Source organism: Acomys russatus, chromosome 19 (assembly GCF_903995435.1).
Source record: "Acomys russatus chromosome 19, mAcoRus1.1, whole genome shotgun sequence".
Taxonomy (NCBI): Eukaryota; Metazoa; Chordata; class Mammalia; order Rodentia; family Muridae; genus Acomys; species Acomys russatus.
In genome coordinates, this window is record NC_067155.1 from 42,392,559 (window position 1) to 42,407,729 (window position 15,171).

Here is a 15,171-nt window from a genome sequence, read left to right on the forward strand (position 1 = left end):
ATGGCTGAGCAGTTCTGGCTATTCTTGTAGAGGATGGAAGTTCACTTCCCAGCACCCACATGGAGATGCACAACTCTCTGTAACACCCTTTCCAAGGTACCCAGCACCCCCTTCTGGTCTTCCCTGGCACTGCACGCACAGGGTGCACAGGCATACTTGCGGGCAAAACACATAAAGTCAAAACAGATCAACCTTTAAAAACAAACAAACAAACAAAGAAAACAAAGAGCCGAGCATGGTGTCTGTGCCTGTAATCCCAGCACTCGGGAGGCAGAGGCAGATGGATCACTGTAAGTTCGAGGCCAGCCTGGTCTACAAAGAGAGTTCCAGGACAGCCAGGGCTATTACACAGAGAAACCCTGTTTCCAAAAAACAAAACAAAAACCCACAAAAAAACAAAAACAACAAAAAATAAAAACAAAAATCACTCATACACATTAATAACCATTTTAAAATTATGGTGCGTGCTACTGTGCTTGGCTTTATTTCTTAGGAGTTATTTATTTATTTATTTACTTACTTATTTACAGCAGGCACAGGAATTGGCACACTTTATCAAACAGAAAACCAATAGCTGCTGCTGCATTAAAAACTAGATTTGCTTTTGCAGATGCTGTGGATAAAGACATCATGAAAGTTTTAAAATCTGTGCTTGGTTTTCCTCTAGGCTGCAGTAAATGTCAGGCAAATTAACTTTGTTTGACTTGGGCATTTTTCTCCCTTGCCTGTAAATCCAGTTTTATTTATTTTTTAATAATTTTATTTTTTATTGTGTGTGCATGTGTGCAGTGCCTAGAAGGTATCTTTTTTTAGTTTGTCTTTGTGGCTTTGGCTGTCCTGGAACTCACTATGCAGACCAGCTGGCCTTAAGCTCAGAGATCACTTGCCTCCGCCTCTGAGAGCTGGGATTAAAGGCGTGTGCCATGCCTTTTGTGGAGTCAACTCTCTTCTTTCACCGTCTCCTGCTGCAGTCTCACCAGCCCCGGGGACCCCTTCTACTATCAGGATCTAATAGGTAGAAGACACTAGCTTTCCCCAAGGCCTCAGGCAATTGACTAAGCCTTGTAAGACAAACATACTAAGGCTTTATCAGCAATCACACCAAGACTGAGGCCTCCCCACCATGCCCCGTGTCCAGGGGCTGAGGGTGAATCTGGATACTGAGGAGCAGAGGTGTACTGGCAGCAATGTGGACATCTTCCAAAGCCCAGCCATGTGCAGGTGAGGCTGTAGCCCAGCTGGCAGAGTGCTCAAGTTCCATCCCCAGTACTGCCTGATGTAAGCATGACACACACCTGCAACCCCGGCACTCAGCAGGCAGAGGCAGAAGGATTAGGAGTTCAAGGTTACCCATTGTGCAGGAGTTCAAAGTTAGCCTGGGCTACAAGAAACTCTATTCTCACAGAACATAAAACTATAGCAAGCTTGTTCTAGCAAAGTCTGAGGCACATCACCCCGTGACTGGAAGGCTGGACCGTCAGTGTCTAAGTGACAAGGACTCTCCTAGTTTCATCGATGGAGGACGTCTCAACTCAACTGGCTACCGGAGCCATGGTCTTCTGACACAGCCTGGCCAGGAGCCCAGCCATCTGCAGCAAGGAGTTCACACCTTCCGCCACTTTCATGTGAGTGTATCCGATCTCCTGCAACGTAAGCCGAAGGGAACAGGTGGGTAAGCTGGGACCCTTTATTCCTTTCCAGTTAACCAGTGGTGGGTCCCAAACGGACACACCAATCTCACAATGCAGCAGGGGGAGGGGCTGCATCAAGCTTCGCTCAAGTTCAGCCGTGCTGTAGAAGGGTGCTCCAGGCTTAGGGGGCAAGCCCAGAGCTTCCAGTTTACTAGGGTCTGACATAGCCCAGGCTGGTTTCAAGCTTAAGGATAGCCTGAGCTTCTGATTTTCCTGCCTCCATCTCCAGAGTGTTGAACTATGGCAGGCACATGGACACCCAGCTATTTTTGCTTTGCTCTTTTTTTCTGTTTTGTTTTGCCTCCCAAGTGCTGGGATTAAGGGCATACACCACCACTACCCACCTTGCTGTTGCTCTTTTAAACAAGGCCCCACTATGGAGTGCTCACGGTGCACACTTACCTAGCAGCACCCATCCTATGCAGGACTGAGGATCAAGCCCAGGGCTCTGCATATCTGAAGCATGCATTCTCCTAGCTGAGCCAACCCCAGTCAGTCTTATAAACATACATTTGTCTGCGTCGGTGGTCTCACGCCTGGGAACTCACCCAACTAGAACAAGAACTTGGCTGGCAGTCACGGTGGCCCATGTGTGCCAGTGTGCAGTGGCTTTAGCTCCAGAAGCCCAAATGCCTTTCCTGGAGAACAAGTGACCATGACAGAGTCACACAGCAGAATACTGCTCAGTGATAAGGGCCAGGCCATGGACACATGTCACAACAGATGCAGAAGGCACTGTGCACAGTGGAGAAGCCAGTGCAAGGTAGTGTGGTGGCACACGCCTGTGGTCCCGGCTCAAACTACATTGTGAGACCCCCGACTAAAAAAAAGAAAAAGGCCACTGGACTCAAAAAAAAAAAAAAAAAAAAAAAGGCCAAAGTGCACAAGCTCTTCCCAAGCTCTGACTAACCTTGATGAACTCCAGTTTCAAGTATTCGGCCATCGGGAAGGTTTTGCACACTCGGAAAATGTTGCCGATGACGTCTTCTGGTGAGTAGCCCAGGTGCCACAGGTGCGCAAGAATCTAGACAAAAGACCCAACAGGCTCTCAGCACTGAGCCGCACGGACAGGGAGATGGAGTTGGACCCACAGTGGTCCTAGCCTTCACACCACAGGTAACGGCCCGGTTCAGGGGACCAGAGGCTTTGAGGATCACCTGAACCTTACAGAGGGTGGGCCCCACAGATGCCTTGTGTCACCCAGCCCTCTGATGACCGTAGGTAGTTTAGCTCACTTCTCTAGCAGGCCCCACTGACTACAGATGGTCTGTATCTTGCCTAGATCGTGTCTCTATCCAGAGCCTTCCAGGATGACCTCACCAGCCTAGCTGCCCCAGCCTCAGGCAGAAAGAGGCCCCTGCCTAATGGGACCAGACAACCAAAGAGGACAGGATTTCATTAGTCCCTCACCTTCCCCCTCCCTGCCCACTTTCCCTAGCCTGGGGTTGTGTCTGGAGATAGCTCACTGGGTCATGGCACCTTGGGATGGACCCTGGTACTGTTAGACAGGGACAGAGGGTTAGTCAGCGGTCAGGCTCAGCTGTATTCTTCCCTCAGGAACCAGCCTCTGGCTCCACTGCAGTCCCCTGCTTGCCTGCCATTTCTCATTAAGTCCAACCTTGCCCTGACCCTGGTTGACTGAGTGTAACTTGACACAGCTAGAGTCATCAGACAGGAAGGAGCCTCAGTTGAGGAAATTCCTCCATAAGTTCCAGCATTATGGCATTTTCTCAATTAGTGATCAGTGGGGAGGGCTCAGGCCAGGGTGAGAATGCCATTCCTGGGCTGGTGGTCCTATGTGCTATAAGAACCAGGCAGAGCAAGCCAGTAAGCAGCACCCCTCCATGGCCTCCGCATCAGCTCCTGCCTCCATGTTCCTGCCCTGTGTGAGTTCTTGCCCTGACTGCCTTCCATTATGAGCAACAATAGAGAAGTGTAAGCTAAATAACCCCCACCCCCACCCTGAAATTTGCTTTTTGGTCATGGTAGTTTGTCACAGCAACAGAAACCTTGACTAAGACACTGGGACTGAGAAACCTGTGATCAGATAAAGGGTCTGCAATCACTCCTCTGGCACCTACAGTCACCCAAGCCCTCAGGCGTCTGCTCAGGGAACCAGCCTCTCCCTACCCCCAACCACACACATTAGACCCTTCCTGACCTCTCCTCTTCCAGAAAAAAAAGACTGCTGGGTTCCTGGTTGGCCCTCAACATGATTCTCAGGAAGACAGAGCAGGATGTGACATGTTCCCCTATCCAGGACAATGTGACATCACTGGAGAGGCTCTCAGGCTGAGAATCCTCTTGTAGAGGATGTAACTCCAGTAGGCCATGACGCTGGCTTCCATCCAGGTCTGCCACTTACCGTGTGGCCTGGGACAGGGAACCAGCCCCTGTCAATCAGCTTCATGGTTTGTGAAATACCACTTGGTGCCCTGAGGGTGGCGCTGTTCTGGGAGGGCATTTAGGAGGTAGAGCTTCTACAGCAAGGTTTCTGATCAATCAAGATGTGAAGCATCTTATGGGGGCTGGAGAGATGCTCCGTGGTTAAGAGCACCGGCTGTTTTTCTAGGTCCCGGGTTCAATTCCCAGCACCCACATGGCAGTTCACAATTTTAACTCCGGTCTTAGGGGCCCAATGCCCTTTTCTGGACTCCATGGCCATCAGACACATGTGATACACAGACTACATGGCAAAACACCCATACACATTAAAAAAAAAAAAAAGATGTACAATGTCTTAGCCATGCTCCAGCCCCCATGAGCTCTGCATGCTTCCTGCATACCTCTGCTGAGCTGCTTCTGTAGGGTTCTGGCTGAGTGATGAGCAAAGTAAGGAAAGTTCACCCGAAGCTGAGAGTGATTTTAAGGGTTAAGGGTAGTGACATAGAGGCCTGGAGCCCCCATGGGCTCCTGCCACTTAGGTCAAGAGACACAGGCACCATGGAAACAGGAGACAGGGGCCCACCTTGTAGGCCTCATCAATGTTGGCATCCACACAGTGCTGGAGCATCTCCTTCACCAGCAGGGGGTGGGGCTCATCACAGACCTAAGAGAAAGAGCAGGAGACACAACATCATGGGGCCCCACAGACTAGTTTTCACCAAGTCTCCAGCAACTGGAACGGGATTTAGGGACACCCTTTTGACTACCAAAGATACCCCCGAATATGACAGCTCCTGATGAGGTTAAATTGTTGATATCCAAACTGAATGAGCCACAAAGCAGCCAAAGGCCCCCAAAGACTCTCTGCTTGGGTGGCATTAAAGGCACACAGTGCTGGGCATGGTGCCATGTGCCTGTGACCTCAAAACTCAGGAGGACCTCAAATTCAAGGCCAATCTGGGCCACACATTGAGACCTGTCTCTAAAATAAATGAATAAGCTGGTGATGGTGACACACGTTTGTGATTCCAGCAGTAGGGTCAGAAGTTCAAGGCCAGCTCGGGTACATGGTCTGGGCTACGGAATCTGGCTCAAAAAGAAAAGAAAAAAGGTTGGAGAGAGGCTCAGGGAGGACAAGTCACTTCGGACCAGCCAGCCGAGGCCAGCCCTCAGCACAGGAGAGGGTGAGAGCATCTCTGCGGGGAGGTGATGAGGGAAGAATCTACTGCTGGAGAGACAAAGCTATGGTAAAACAAACAAGAGGCAAGGACCGAACACTGTCTGGAGCCCACCCCACAGAGCTGAGCACCTGTCACCTTTATCCTCCTGCCTTAGAGCCTCCTGACGGCTGGTACCACAGGTGGGCATGCCTGGTGCACATGGTGCTGGGTATGGAACCCAGGCAAGCACACTATATATTAGATACACATGCCCAGGCCTGCCTTCCCTTCTTTTTGAGGTAGGTGTTACTCTGTGGCTGAAACTAGTCTGGAACTTTCCATCCTTTTGCTGCAGCCTCCCAAATGCTGGGATCACAGGTGTGGAGCACCACGCCCGGCCCTATTTCCGTCCAACGGTTGTGCAGGTCCACTGTGCTGCAGACCAGCCCTCTCCCAGCCCTGGTACCTTGAATACATTCTCGCTGTTGATGTAGCCAAATCCTGAGAAGGTGGACTGCAAGTTGTTCAGGGCCTGGAGACAAAGGACATATCCAGGGTGGCTATGATGTCTTCCCCTGTCCTATCAGAGACCCTATGCCCACCCTCCAGCAGCTCACACCCTCCCTGCAGGGTGCTGGGTCCTCCATCTTCATCTTAGCCAGACTTGGTACAATAGTCATCCCCAACCTCAATTTGTAAGGGCAGTGTGCTGGCTAGTCTCATGTCATATGAACCGAGGCAACTTCAGCATGGAAAACACCTCCATATGATGTATTTTCTCCATTAGTGATCAATGTGGGGGGGGGGGGGGGGGGGTAAGGGAAGGGGGGGGGGACAGGGGTGGTGTCATCCCTGGGCTGGTGGTCCTGGGTGCTATAAGAAAGCAGGCTGAGCAAGCCATGAGGAGCAAGCCAGTAAGCAGCACCCCTCCATGGCCTCTGCACCACCTCCTGCCCTGACTTCCTTTGGTGACGAACAGTGGTGTGAAAGTGTAAACTGGATAAACCCTTTCCTCCCCAACTTGCTTTTTGGTCGTGGTGTTTCATCGCAACCACAGGAATCCTAAAGTCAGTAACAGTCACCCACCAACCTGGCGCATGTCCCCCTGGGCTGTGAAAATAATGGCCTCCAGGCCATCGTCTGTGTACGGCACTTTTTCCTTCTCAATGACATTCATGAGCCTGGTGAGGACCTGAGCATCAGTGAGCTTGGTGTAGCGGAGTACTGCACAGCGGGACTGGATGGGCTCTGGAGGGAGACAGCAGAGTGAGGGCTCCTGGGCAAGGCTGAGCCCAGTGCCAAACCACCAGGTAAGAAGCAGATGAAAGTCGGGAGTGGTGGCGCACGCCTTTAATCCCAGCACTTAGGAGGCAGAGGCAGGTCGATCACTGTGAGTTCGAGGCCAGCCTGGTCTACAGAGTGAGTCCAGGATGGCCTCAGATAACACAGAGAGACCCTGTCTCAACCCCACCCCCCCACCCCACCCCCGTCCCAAAGAGAAAAGAAAAAAAAAAAGAAAAAAAAAAAAAGCAGATGAAAAGGCTGGGTTTTCGGCTTTCCAAATTCCACCCATTGCTCTGCAGAGGGTCTTTTTTTTTTTTTTTGCATGTGTGTGTTCCCTTACCCCCCCAGTAAATGCCCACTTGAAATGCTTACAAGAAAACAACAAACAGAAACAGCAAAGAAGCCTGAGCTAACAACATCCAGCACACTCAGGTCTGGCCCTGCTTCTGAGGGAAAGTAAGCTTCAGGGGACGGACGCGCGCGCGCGCGCGCGCGCGCGCGCACACACACACACACACACACACACACACACACACACACACACACGAAGTTAGGGCCTCTGGGGTCACAGTGAGGAATGGGTGGGCCCTTCGGGGAAGATCACAGTGCGCTCAGGCTGGGCTGGGCAGGAATGGCACTCCAATAAGCTCTTTGAAGCTTCACAGGGGAACAAAGCAAGAAGCTGCTGGCCTATAATTCCAACACTTAGGAGTACATAGGAGGTAGGGGCAGGAGAAAGGACAGGTCAGCCTCAGGTTCAAGGCCAACCTGTGCTGCTTGAGACTCTGACTCAAAAATCACAACAAAGCCAGGCGGTGGTAGTGCACACCTTTCATCCCAGCACTCAGGAGGCAGAGGCAGGTGGATCTCTGTGAGTTCGAGGCCAGCCTGGTCTACAAAGTGAGTCCAGGACAGCCAAGGCTACATAGAGAAACCCTGTCTGGAAAAACCAAAAACGAACAAACAAGAAAGTAAAGAAATAAAAAGGAGCCTTACTAGATGCCGCTGCCCAGGTTGCCTGCTCACCTATGATTTTGTCTGAAGCGTTACAAGCCAGAGCGAAGCGTGTCGTCTTGGAGTAGATTTCCATGGTCCTCCTGAGGGCCTGCTGGGCACCGTCTGTCATGCTGATGTAAGCATAAGAGGGAGGTGGGTGCCAGGCCAAGGGTATGACCCTTGTGTTCTGGGTGACCTGGTGTTCTGGGATGGAGGACTGGACACCTTAGGCTAGCCTGGGCTACCTGGGGAAACACACCTGTCTGCTTCATCCAGGATGATGATCTTATGTCGGCCCTTGGGAAGGGTGACTTTCTGCTGGGCAAACATTTTGATTTTATTCCTCACCACGTCAATGCCCCTGAAACAGAAGGAATGCATGTGTCACAAACCAAGAACTTTTTATTATCATGGGGAGCGGTGGGGGAGAGAGAGTGTGAGAGTGTGTCTGAGAGTGTGTGTGCATGTGTAGGTCAGAACAACTTTCAAGACTCAGTTCCCTCTTCCACTTTGAGTTCTACAGGCTGAACCGGGGCTCTCAGGCTTGCACAGCGAGGGTGTTTATCCACTGAGCCATCTCGGTGGCCCTATGTGTCTTAGTAGATGCACGGCATGTGCAGGGGCCGAGGGGGCCTGTAGAGGCCAGAAGGTGCCAGAACCCCCACGCAGTTGCGAGCTGCACGAAAAGGAATCCTGGGACTCTGCAAGAGCAGCATGTTCTTTTTCAAGACAGAGCTTCTCTGTGGCGCCTTGGCTGTCCTAGAACTTGCTCTGTAGACCAGGCTGGCCTCAAACCCCCAGAGATATGCCTGCTTCTGTCTCCCGAGTGCTGGGATCAAAGGCGTGTGTCACCGCACCCAGCCTGTTTTGAGAGAGGATCTTCACATGGCATCTGGGCAGACCTGGAACTCTGAATCCACCTGCCTCATTCTCCCACATAGCACTCCAGCTCACAGGGGGCTGGGAAATCCTCCTCATACTCCTCAGGGCTCCAGGGCCTTATTTTAGCTTGGGACATGAGCTAACAGTCAGACAGGCAGAGCAGAAGGTGTGCTGTGGCTGCCGGGGTACAGAAGAGAAATAGGGAGCACTTGAAGGCAGTTTCAGTTTTGTAAGTGCAAAAAGCTGTTGCACAATACTACGAACATAGTAACATGGCCAAAGCGGTTTCAGCTGAGCATGGTGGTGCGCGCCTTTAATCCCAGCACTCGGCAGGCAGAGGCAGGTGGAGTTGTGAGTTGCCATGTGGTTGCTGGGAATTGAACCCAAGACCTCTAGAAGAGCAGTCACTGTTCTTAAGCACTGAGCCACCTCTCTAGCCCCCACTTTGGGACATTTTCATCAAAACAAGGGACTCTGTAGGTGCTCCTCAGACACTTGGACCAGGCAACAAGTCCCTTGTTAAATGTGGGGCCAGTGAAGCAAGTGCCAGGCACAAGCTAGAACCAAGTAGACCTCCTCCACTCAGGCACAGCAGGAGGCCTCCGCCCCCCTCCCAATGTACCTGTCATTTGACGCATTGAGCTCCAGAACCGCTTCCTTCAGGGCCGGGCCCAGCAGCGCTCTCGCCAAGCAGAGGATGCTGGTCGTTTTGCCAGTTCCTGGGGGACCCTGTGGGCAAGAGCTCCCCTAATTGCTTCATGCAAGAAGGACCCAGAGGCTGGAGAGACAGCTCAGCACGTATGAGCACTGGCTGTTTGTCCAGAGGACCTGGGTTCCATTCCCCGTGCCCCAAACTGACTGTGACTCCAGTTGTTCCAAGGGATCTATCAACACCACTCCACCCTCCAGGGCACCAGGCACGCCTAAGGTGCACACACAGTCACCACCACCACCCCACCCTCCAGGGCACCAGGCACGCCTAAGGTGCACACACAGATGTAGGCACAACAGCCATACACATACAAATTAAGCAACTGATTTTAATGTTGATCTTGCATTCCCACAAACCCCCACTGATAGCAGTGATCCCCTGACTCCCCAACAACCCAGCCAGGGACCTGTGGGCCTCCCCAGGGAATGCAAGATACCCAGAGGACCAGCCCCAAGTACTCACAGCGATGATGATATTGGGCACATTGCCTTCTTTTGCAAAGACCTGAGTAAAATGTTCATTAAGTTAGGTGTAGTTGTGCACGCTCCTAATCTCAGCACTGAGGAGGTTGAGACAGGAAGATCAGGAACTCATGCCAGTTTAGACTACATGTCAGAACCCTGTCTCAAAACAAATACATTAAGGCCGGGCGTGGTGGTGCAATCCTTTAATCCCAGCACTCGGGAGGCAGAGGCAGGCGGATCACTGTGAGTTTGAGGCCAGCCTGGTCTACAAAGTGAGTCCAAGACAGCCAAGGCTACACAGAGAAACCCTGTCTCGAAAAACCAAAAACAAATACATAGGGTGAGGTAGCTCAAGCCTTTAATCCTACACTTGGGAAGCAAAGGCAGGTAGATCTCTGTGAGTTAGAAGCCAGCCTGGGCTACATAGCAAGTTCCAGGCCAGCTAGGACTACACATTGAGATCCTGTCTCAAAAAAGCAAGCGAGGCTGGAGAGATGGCTCAGAGGTTAAGAGTACTGTGTGCTCTTCCAAAGGTCTTGAGTTCAATTCCCAGCAACCACATGGTGGCTCACAACCATCTATAATGAGATGTGGTGCCCTCTTCTGGCCTGAAGATGTACATGCAGGCAAAACACTATATGCAATAAGTAAATTAAAAAAAAAAAAAAAAAAAAAAAAAAAAAAAAAAAAAAAACCCAAGCAAACAAAAAACCCAAAAGTAAGCAACAACAACAACAACAACAAAACAGAGGTCAACAAGATGGCTCAGCAGATAAAGGCACTTGCAAAGGTTAACAAGCTGAGTTTGCTCATCCATTATCCGGCCCCACTGTGTAGCAGAAGGGAACCAAACGGGATCTCCACTGAGGTAGGAAGACCCACCCAAAATATGCTGGCACCAGCTGGGGTCCTGGACTCAGTGAAATGGAGAAATCGAGCTAAGTGAGCAGCAGCATTCATCTCTCTCTGCTTCCTGACTATGGATGCAATGTGAGCAGCTGCCTCATGCTCCTCCTCCAGGGCCTCCCCCGCCATGATGGACTGTGTACCCTCAGACTGTGAGCCAAAGCCAAAGCAACTCTTCTTTGCTTCCGTTCTGTTTACCAGGTACTTTGTCACCTCAACAAGGAATAGGTGGCACAGCCTCTCCTTCACAATCTCAGCCATCTTGCTCCAATCACCACAAGCTTATCAGATCTGCAGTATCACGTCAAGGGGATTGCAGAGGCCCTTACCTCCAGCCTGCTCACAGTGTCTTCATTTCCCACTATTTCACTGAGCTTTACTGGTCTGTATTTTTCAACCCTGTTTGAGGAAAAAGCAAATATTGACATGGCTATCCTGAGTACCCAGGAAACAGGGCAGAAAGGGCAACCCTGCAAATTCTGGCAGGATGGGACCATGTTGCCTGTAATGCCAACACGGAGGCCGAGCAAGGGGGACGCGAGTTCCAGGCCAGCCACATACGCAAACTACCTCAAAGACAAAGAAATAAGAAACCAGCAAGATAGCTTGGCATATAAAGGCACTGGAGGCAAAGCCAGTCAGCCTTAGTTCAATCCTCAGAACCAAGATGGTGGAAGAAAAGAACTGATTTTCCCCACATGAATACATGGGACTCGTATGCATGGCATATACATCCACGAAAGAAAGAAAGAATCATGGGCTGGAGAGATGGCTCAGTGGTTGAGAACACTGGCTGCTCTTCCAGAGGTCCAGGGTTCAATTCTCAGCACCCACATGGCAATTCACAACTCTTTGTGATTCCAGCTCCTGAGGATGCCCCTTCACACAGACATACATGCAGGCAAAACACCAATGTACAGTAGTGGCAGATACTGCAATCCCAGGTTATCTTGTGGGTGGAGGTAGGAGGTTCAGAAGGTCAAGGTTATCCTTGACTACATAACAAGTATAAGGCTAGTCTGGGCTAAACTCTGAATAAGTTTAACAATAACAGCAACAACAACAATAATAATAGTAACGGCTATAGAGATGACTCGGGTTAAGATGGCTTGCTGCAGCCAGGCAAGGTCGTGCACACCTTATCCCAGCACTCCGGGAGGTAGAGGCTGGTGAATATCTGTGAGTTCGAGGCCAGCCTGGTCTACAAAGTGAGTCCAGGACAGCCAAGGCTACAACAGAGAAACCCTGTCTCAAAACAAAAACAAAAACAAGATGGCTTGCTGCTGCAGAAGACCAGATTCAACGTCTAACATCCACACAATGGCTCACAACCTCCTGGGACTTTAATTCCAAGGGATCCGATGCCCTCTCCTGGCCTCTTCATGTCTGCATGCACACAGTGCCCATATATACACAAGAGAGAACACAAAATAAAATTAATCTCGAAAGATCAAAACCAAAAGAGGAGCAAGATGGCTCAGTGGTTAAGGGAGCTTGCTGACAGCCCTGACCACCTGAGTTCAATCCCTGGGACCCAAACAATAGAAGAGGGTTGTTCACAGCAGGGGCCCCCCAGGAAATGCAAAAAGAAAGGGCTTTAAATGAAAAAAGCTAACAGAACATTTGCTATGAATTGGCTCTTTGCCTGTCCACACGGACAGACAGACGGACACACACACAACTATAAAAGGGTGTGCACACATGACAACCATTTGCAGGGCCTGGCAGGTACCGGGTGATAAACCATGTGTACCCACTTATGCTATACCAAATGATGTAAGTGCTGCACCTCCAGGGAGTCTGTTGTGCCAGACTGTGCTACTGTGGTTCTGGGCTATGACCTTGACACCTGTGTGGGCAGTTCTTAAGCAATTTTGACATGAATATTGTTCCCTCAGGGCTGGAGAGGTGGCTCAGTGTTTAAGAGCACCGGTGGCTCTTCAGAAGACTCAGGTTCAATTCCTAGCACCCACATGGCAGCTCACAACCATCTATTGACCCCAGTTTCAGGGGATCTAAGGCCTTCTTCACCTGAGGGCACTGAAAACACCCACAGACATAAAATACATTAAAAACAAAACCAAAAATACTTGTGCCCGTTTGAAATATATTTACTTATAGAGAGGGTCTCCTGTAGCCCAGGCTAGCCTGGAACTCACTATGTGACAAAGGATGGCCTTGATCTTCCCATCCCCCAGTTCTAGGGAGAGGCACATTATCACTGTAAGCAGCTTGTGCAGTGCTGCGGATGGAAATGTGGGTTTTCTGAGTGGCAGGGAGCAGCTTATCAACTGGGCCACATCTCCAGATAGCCTGGAACTCGTGATCCTTCTGTTCCAGCCTCTTGACCACTAAGTTCTACCTTCTACCTTTTCCAGCTCTGTGGTAGTAGATTTGCCACAATCTGACCATCAGGCATTTGCTCTTCATTAGTCTTTTCTTCCTTTCTCTATTTTTGGAGGCAGGGCTTCACCCTTGCCAATCTGGAACTCCCAATGTAAGCCAGGCTGGCACTGACCTCGGAAATCCACGAACACCTGCCTCCCGAGCACTTTATGTTTGTTTTCTTTAAATAAACATGTTTGTTTGTTTGTTTATGTATTACTTGTGTGTGCCACAGCACGGGTGTGGGGGTCAGAGAACAACTCTGGGAGTCGCTTCTCTCCTTCCAACATGTAGAATCCAAGGATGAAACTCAGGCTACAAGCACTGTCCGAATTGAGCCATCTCACATGGATATTTTTGGAGACAAGTGCTCATATAGCCAGGCTGGCCTCAAACTCACTATGTAGCTAAAGATGATCCACATGGTATTCCAAGTGGATACCCATTTTCTTTGTACTTATTTCTGGGGCTACCAGGCAACATTCATGGTCCTCCCCTGGCCCCACTCCCCACCCCTGAGCGCTGGGGATGGAACTCTAGGCCCTGAGCATGCCAGGCAAGTGTTGCGCCACTGACTGGTATTTCCAGCTTGCTTAATATTTTTCCCACTATTATTCTAGATCAGTGGGTCTCAACCTGTGCGTGGCAACCCCTTGGGGCACGTTGGACCACCCCTTTAACCGGGGTTACCTAAGACCACCGGTAAACACAGATATTGACATGACAGTTCATAACAGCAGCAAAATTACAGGTGCAAAAGAGTCGCATTAGGTCAGTTGAGAACCACTGCCCCAGTCAGTCCAGATCCTTCAGTGAACTAAGGAACCTCTCTGCTTTCTGGTGCCACAGACCTTACATTTGATAAAGGAAACCTGTGCTGGGGGTAGCTCTGTGATAGAGTGTGCTTTTGTACAAATGCCTGGAATCAATTTCCAATCGCCCCCCCCAAAATAAGACTAGAAATAGTGACACACACCTGTACATAAGTGGGAGAGAGAGTAGGGTTAGAATTTAAGGTCATTCTTGACTATATATAGAAAGTTCACAGCTAGCTTAAGGTAGTAAGACCTGTCTTAAGATAAATAAAAATGTTTGGTTTTGAAACAGGGTTTCTCTGTGTAGCTGACTGTCCTGGAACTCACTCTGTAGACCAGACTGGCCTCAAACTCAGACATATCCCTGCCTCTGACTTAATGCTGGCATTAAAGGCATGCGCCACCATGGCCCAGCTGAAGCTGATCTATTTCAGATGAGATTTTAAATGAATAACAAAAAAAGTAAGTGGCCATTAGCATTGCACTGCATTGCTAAGTGACAGGTAAACTCTGAGACACACCTATTCTTCAGTTTCCATAAATAAAAACCTCTATCTGGTGGCGCACACCTGTCATTCTACCTCTTGGGAAGCTGAGGCAGGCTCACTGCTCAAAGTCCAAGACCAGCTTGGGATACACAGTGAAATCCAGGGCTGTGAACGGGACTCAGTCCGCAGAATGCTAGTTTAGCATACACGAGGCCCCGTGTTCCATGCCCAGCATGCATTATGTTAGTAATGTATGCCTGTCATCCTCCGAGGGGAGGCAGAAGGATCAAGTTCAAAGTCATCCTCTGTTACATACTGAGTTGGAGACCACCAAGGTTATACAATATACTGTTTCAAAAAAGAAAGCGAAGAAAAACAGAAACCCAACTTCAAAATGAAAAAGGGAAAGGAAAATCTGCCCTTCTGGGGACATCTGCATCTTCGGTGTCCCCCAGACCCAGCCCGAAACCGGGTCCCTGGAGCTCTCGGCCCGCCCTCACTCGCCATCACCTCTACGCGCGCGTTATTATAGTCGCGCGCTCACCACGGCAGCTCGTAGTGGCTGGCGCCGCCTGCGGTCTTGCTGGGGACAGGCGAAGGCTCCTGAGCCCCGCTCTCGGCCGCGCCACTGCCACCCTCCTGGACCTCCATTCCGGCGCCTGCTCTTCCCGCCACCCGAAGCTCCGCCCCGTGACGCTTTCACGGAAGTCTGGGCCCTGGTTTCCGGGCAACGCCGGGAGGTAAGCGGAAGTGCGTGTGTGCGGAGAGGCCTCTCGACCGGCGCCTGCGCAGAGAGAGCAGCGTAGCCACGTACTGGCCGCTAGAGGACGCTGTGGCTTCAGGAGCCCTCATTTGAGGGACGGAAGAGGAGAGAATGATGAAATCAAGGCAGGTGTTTCTTTTTTCATTCTTTTCTGTTTTATTTTCTTTTGGGTTTTCGAGACAAGGTCTCTCTATGTAGCCTTGACTGTTCTGGACCTGCTTTGTAGACCAGGCTGACCTC

At 50.5% G+C, this 15,171-nt stretch overlaps 1 protein-coding gene across 1 annotated transcript; it reads right to left on the reverse strand.

The window, feature by feature from the left end:
* Window positions 1–1,505: 1,505 nt before the first annotated feature.
* On the reverse strand, window positions 1,506–14,863 carry Rfc2 (replication factor C subunit 2). Its single transcript, XM_051161355.1, has 11 exons — window positions 14,713–14,863; window positions 10,810–10,879; window positions 9,573–9,614; window positions 9,021–9,127; window positions 7,776–7,877; window positions 7,547–7,647; window positions 6,327–6,484; window positions 5,703–5,768; window positions 4,660–4,740; window positions 2,602–2,715; window positions 1,506–1,643 (listed from the first exon to the last, which is right to left on the reverse strand). Exons 1-11 carry the CDS (start codon window positions 14,817–14,819, stop codon window positions 1,533–1,535), a joined length of 1,059 nt encoding a protein of 352 aa, XP_051017312.1. The 5' UTR covers window positions 14,820–14,863; the 3' UTR covers window positions 1,506–1,532.
* Between the last annotated feature and the right edge of the window lie 308 nt (window positions 14,864–15,171).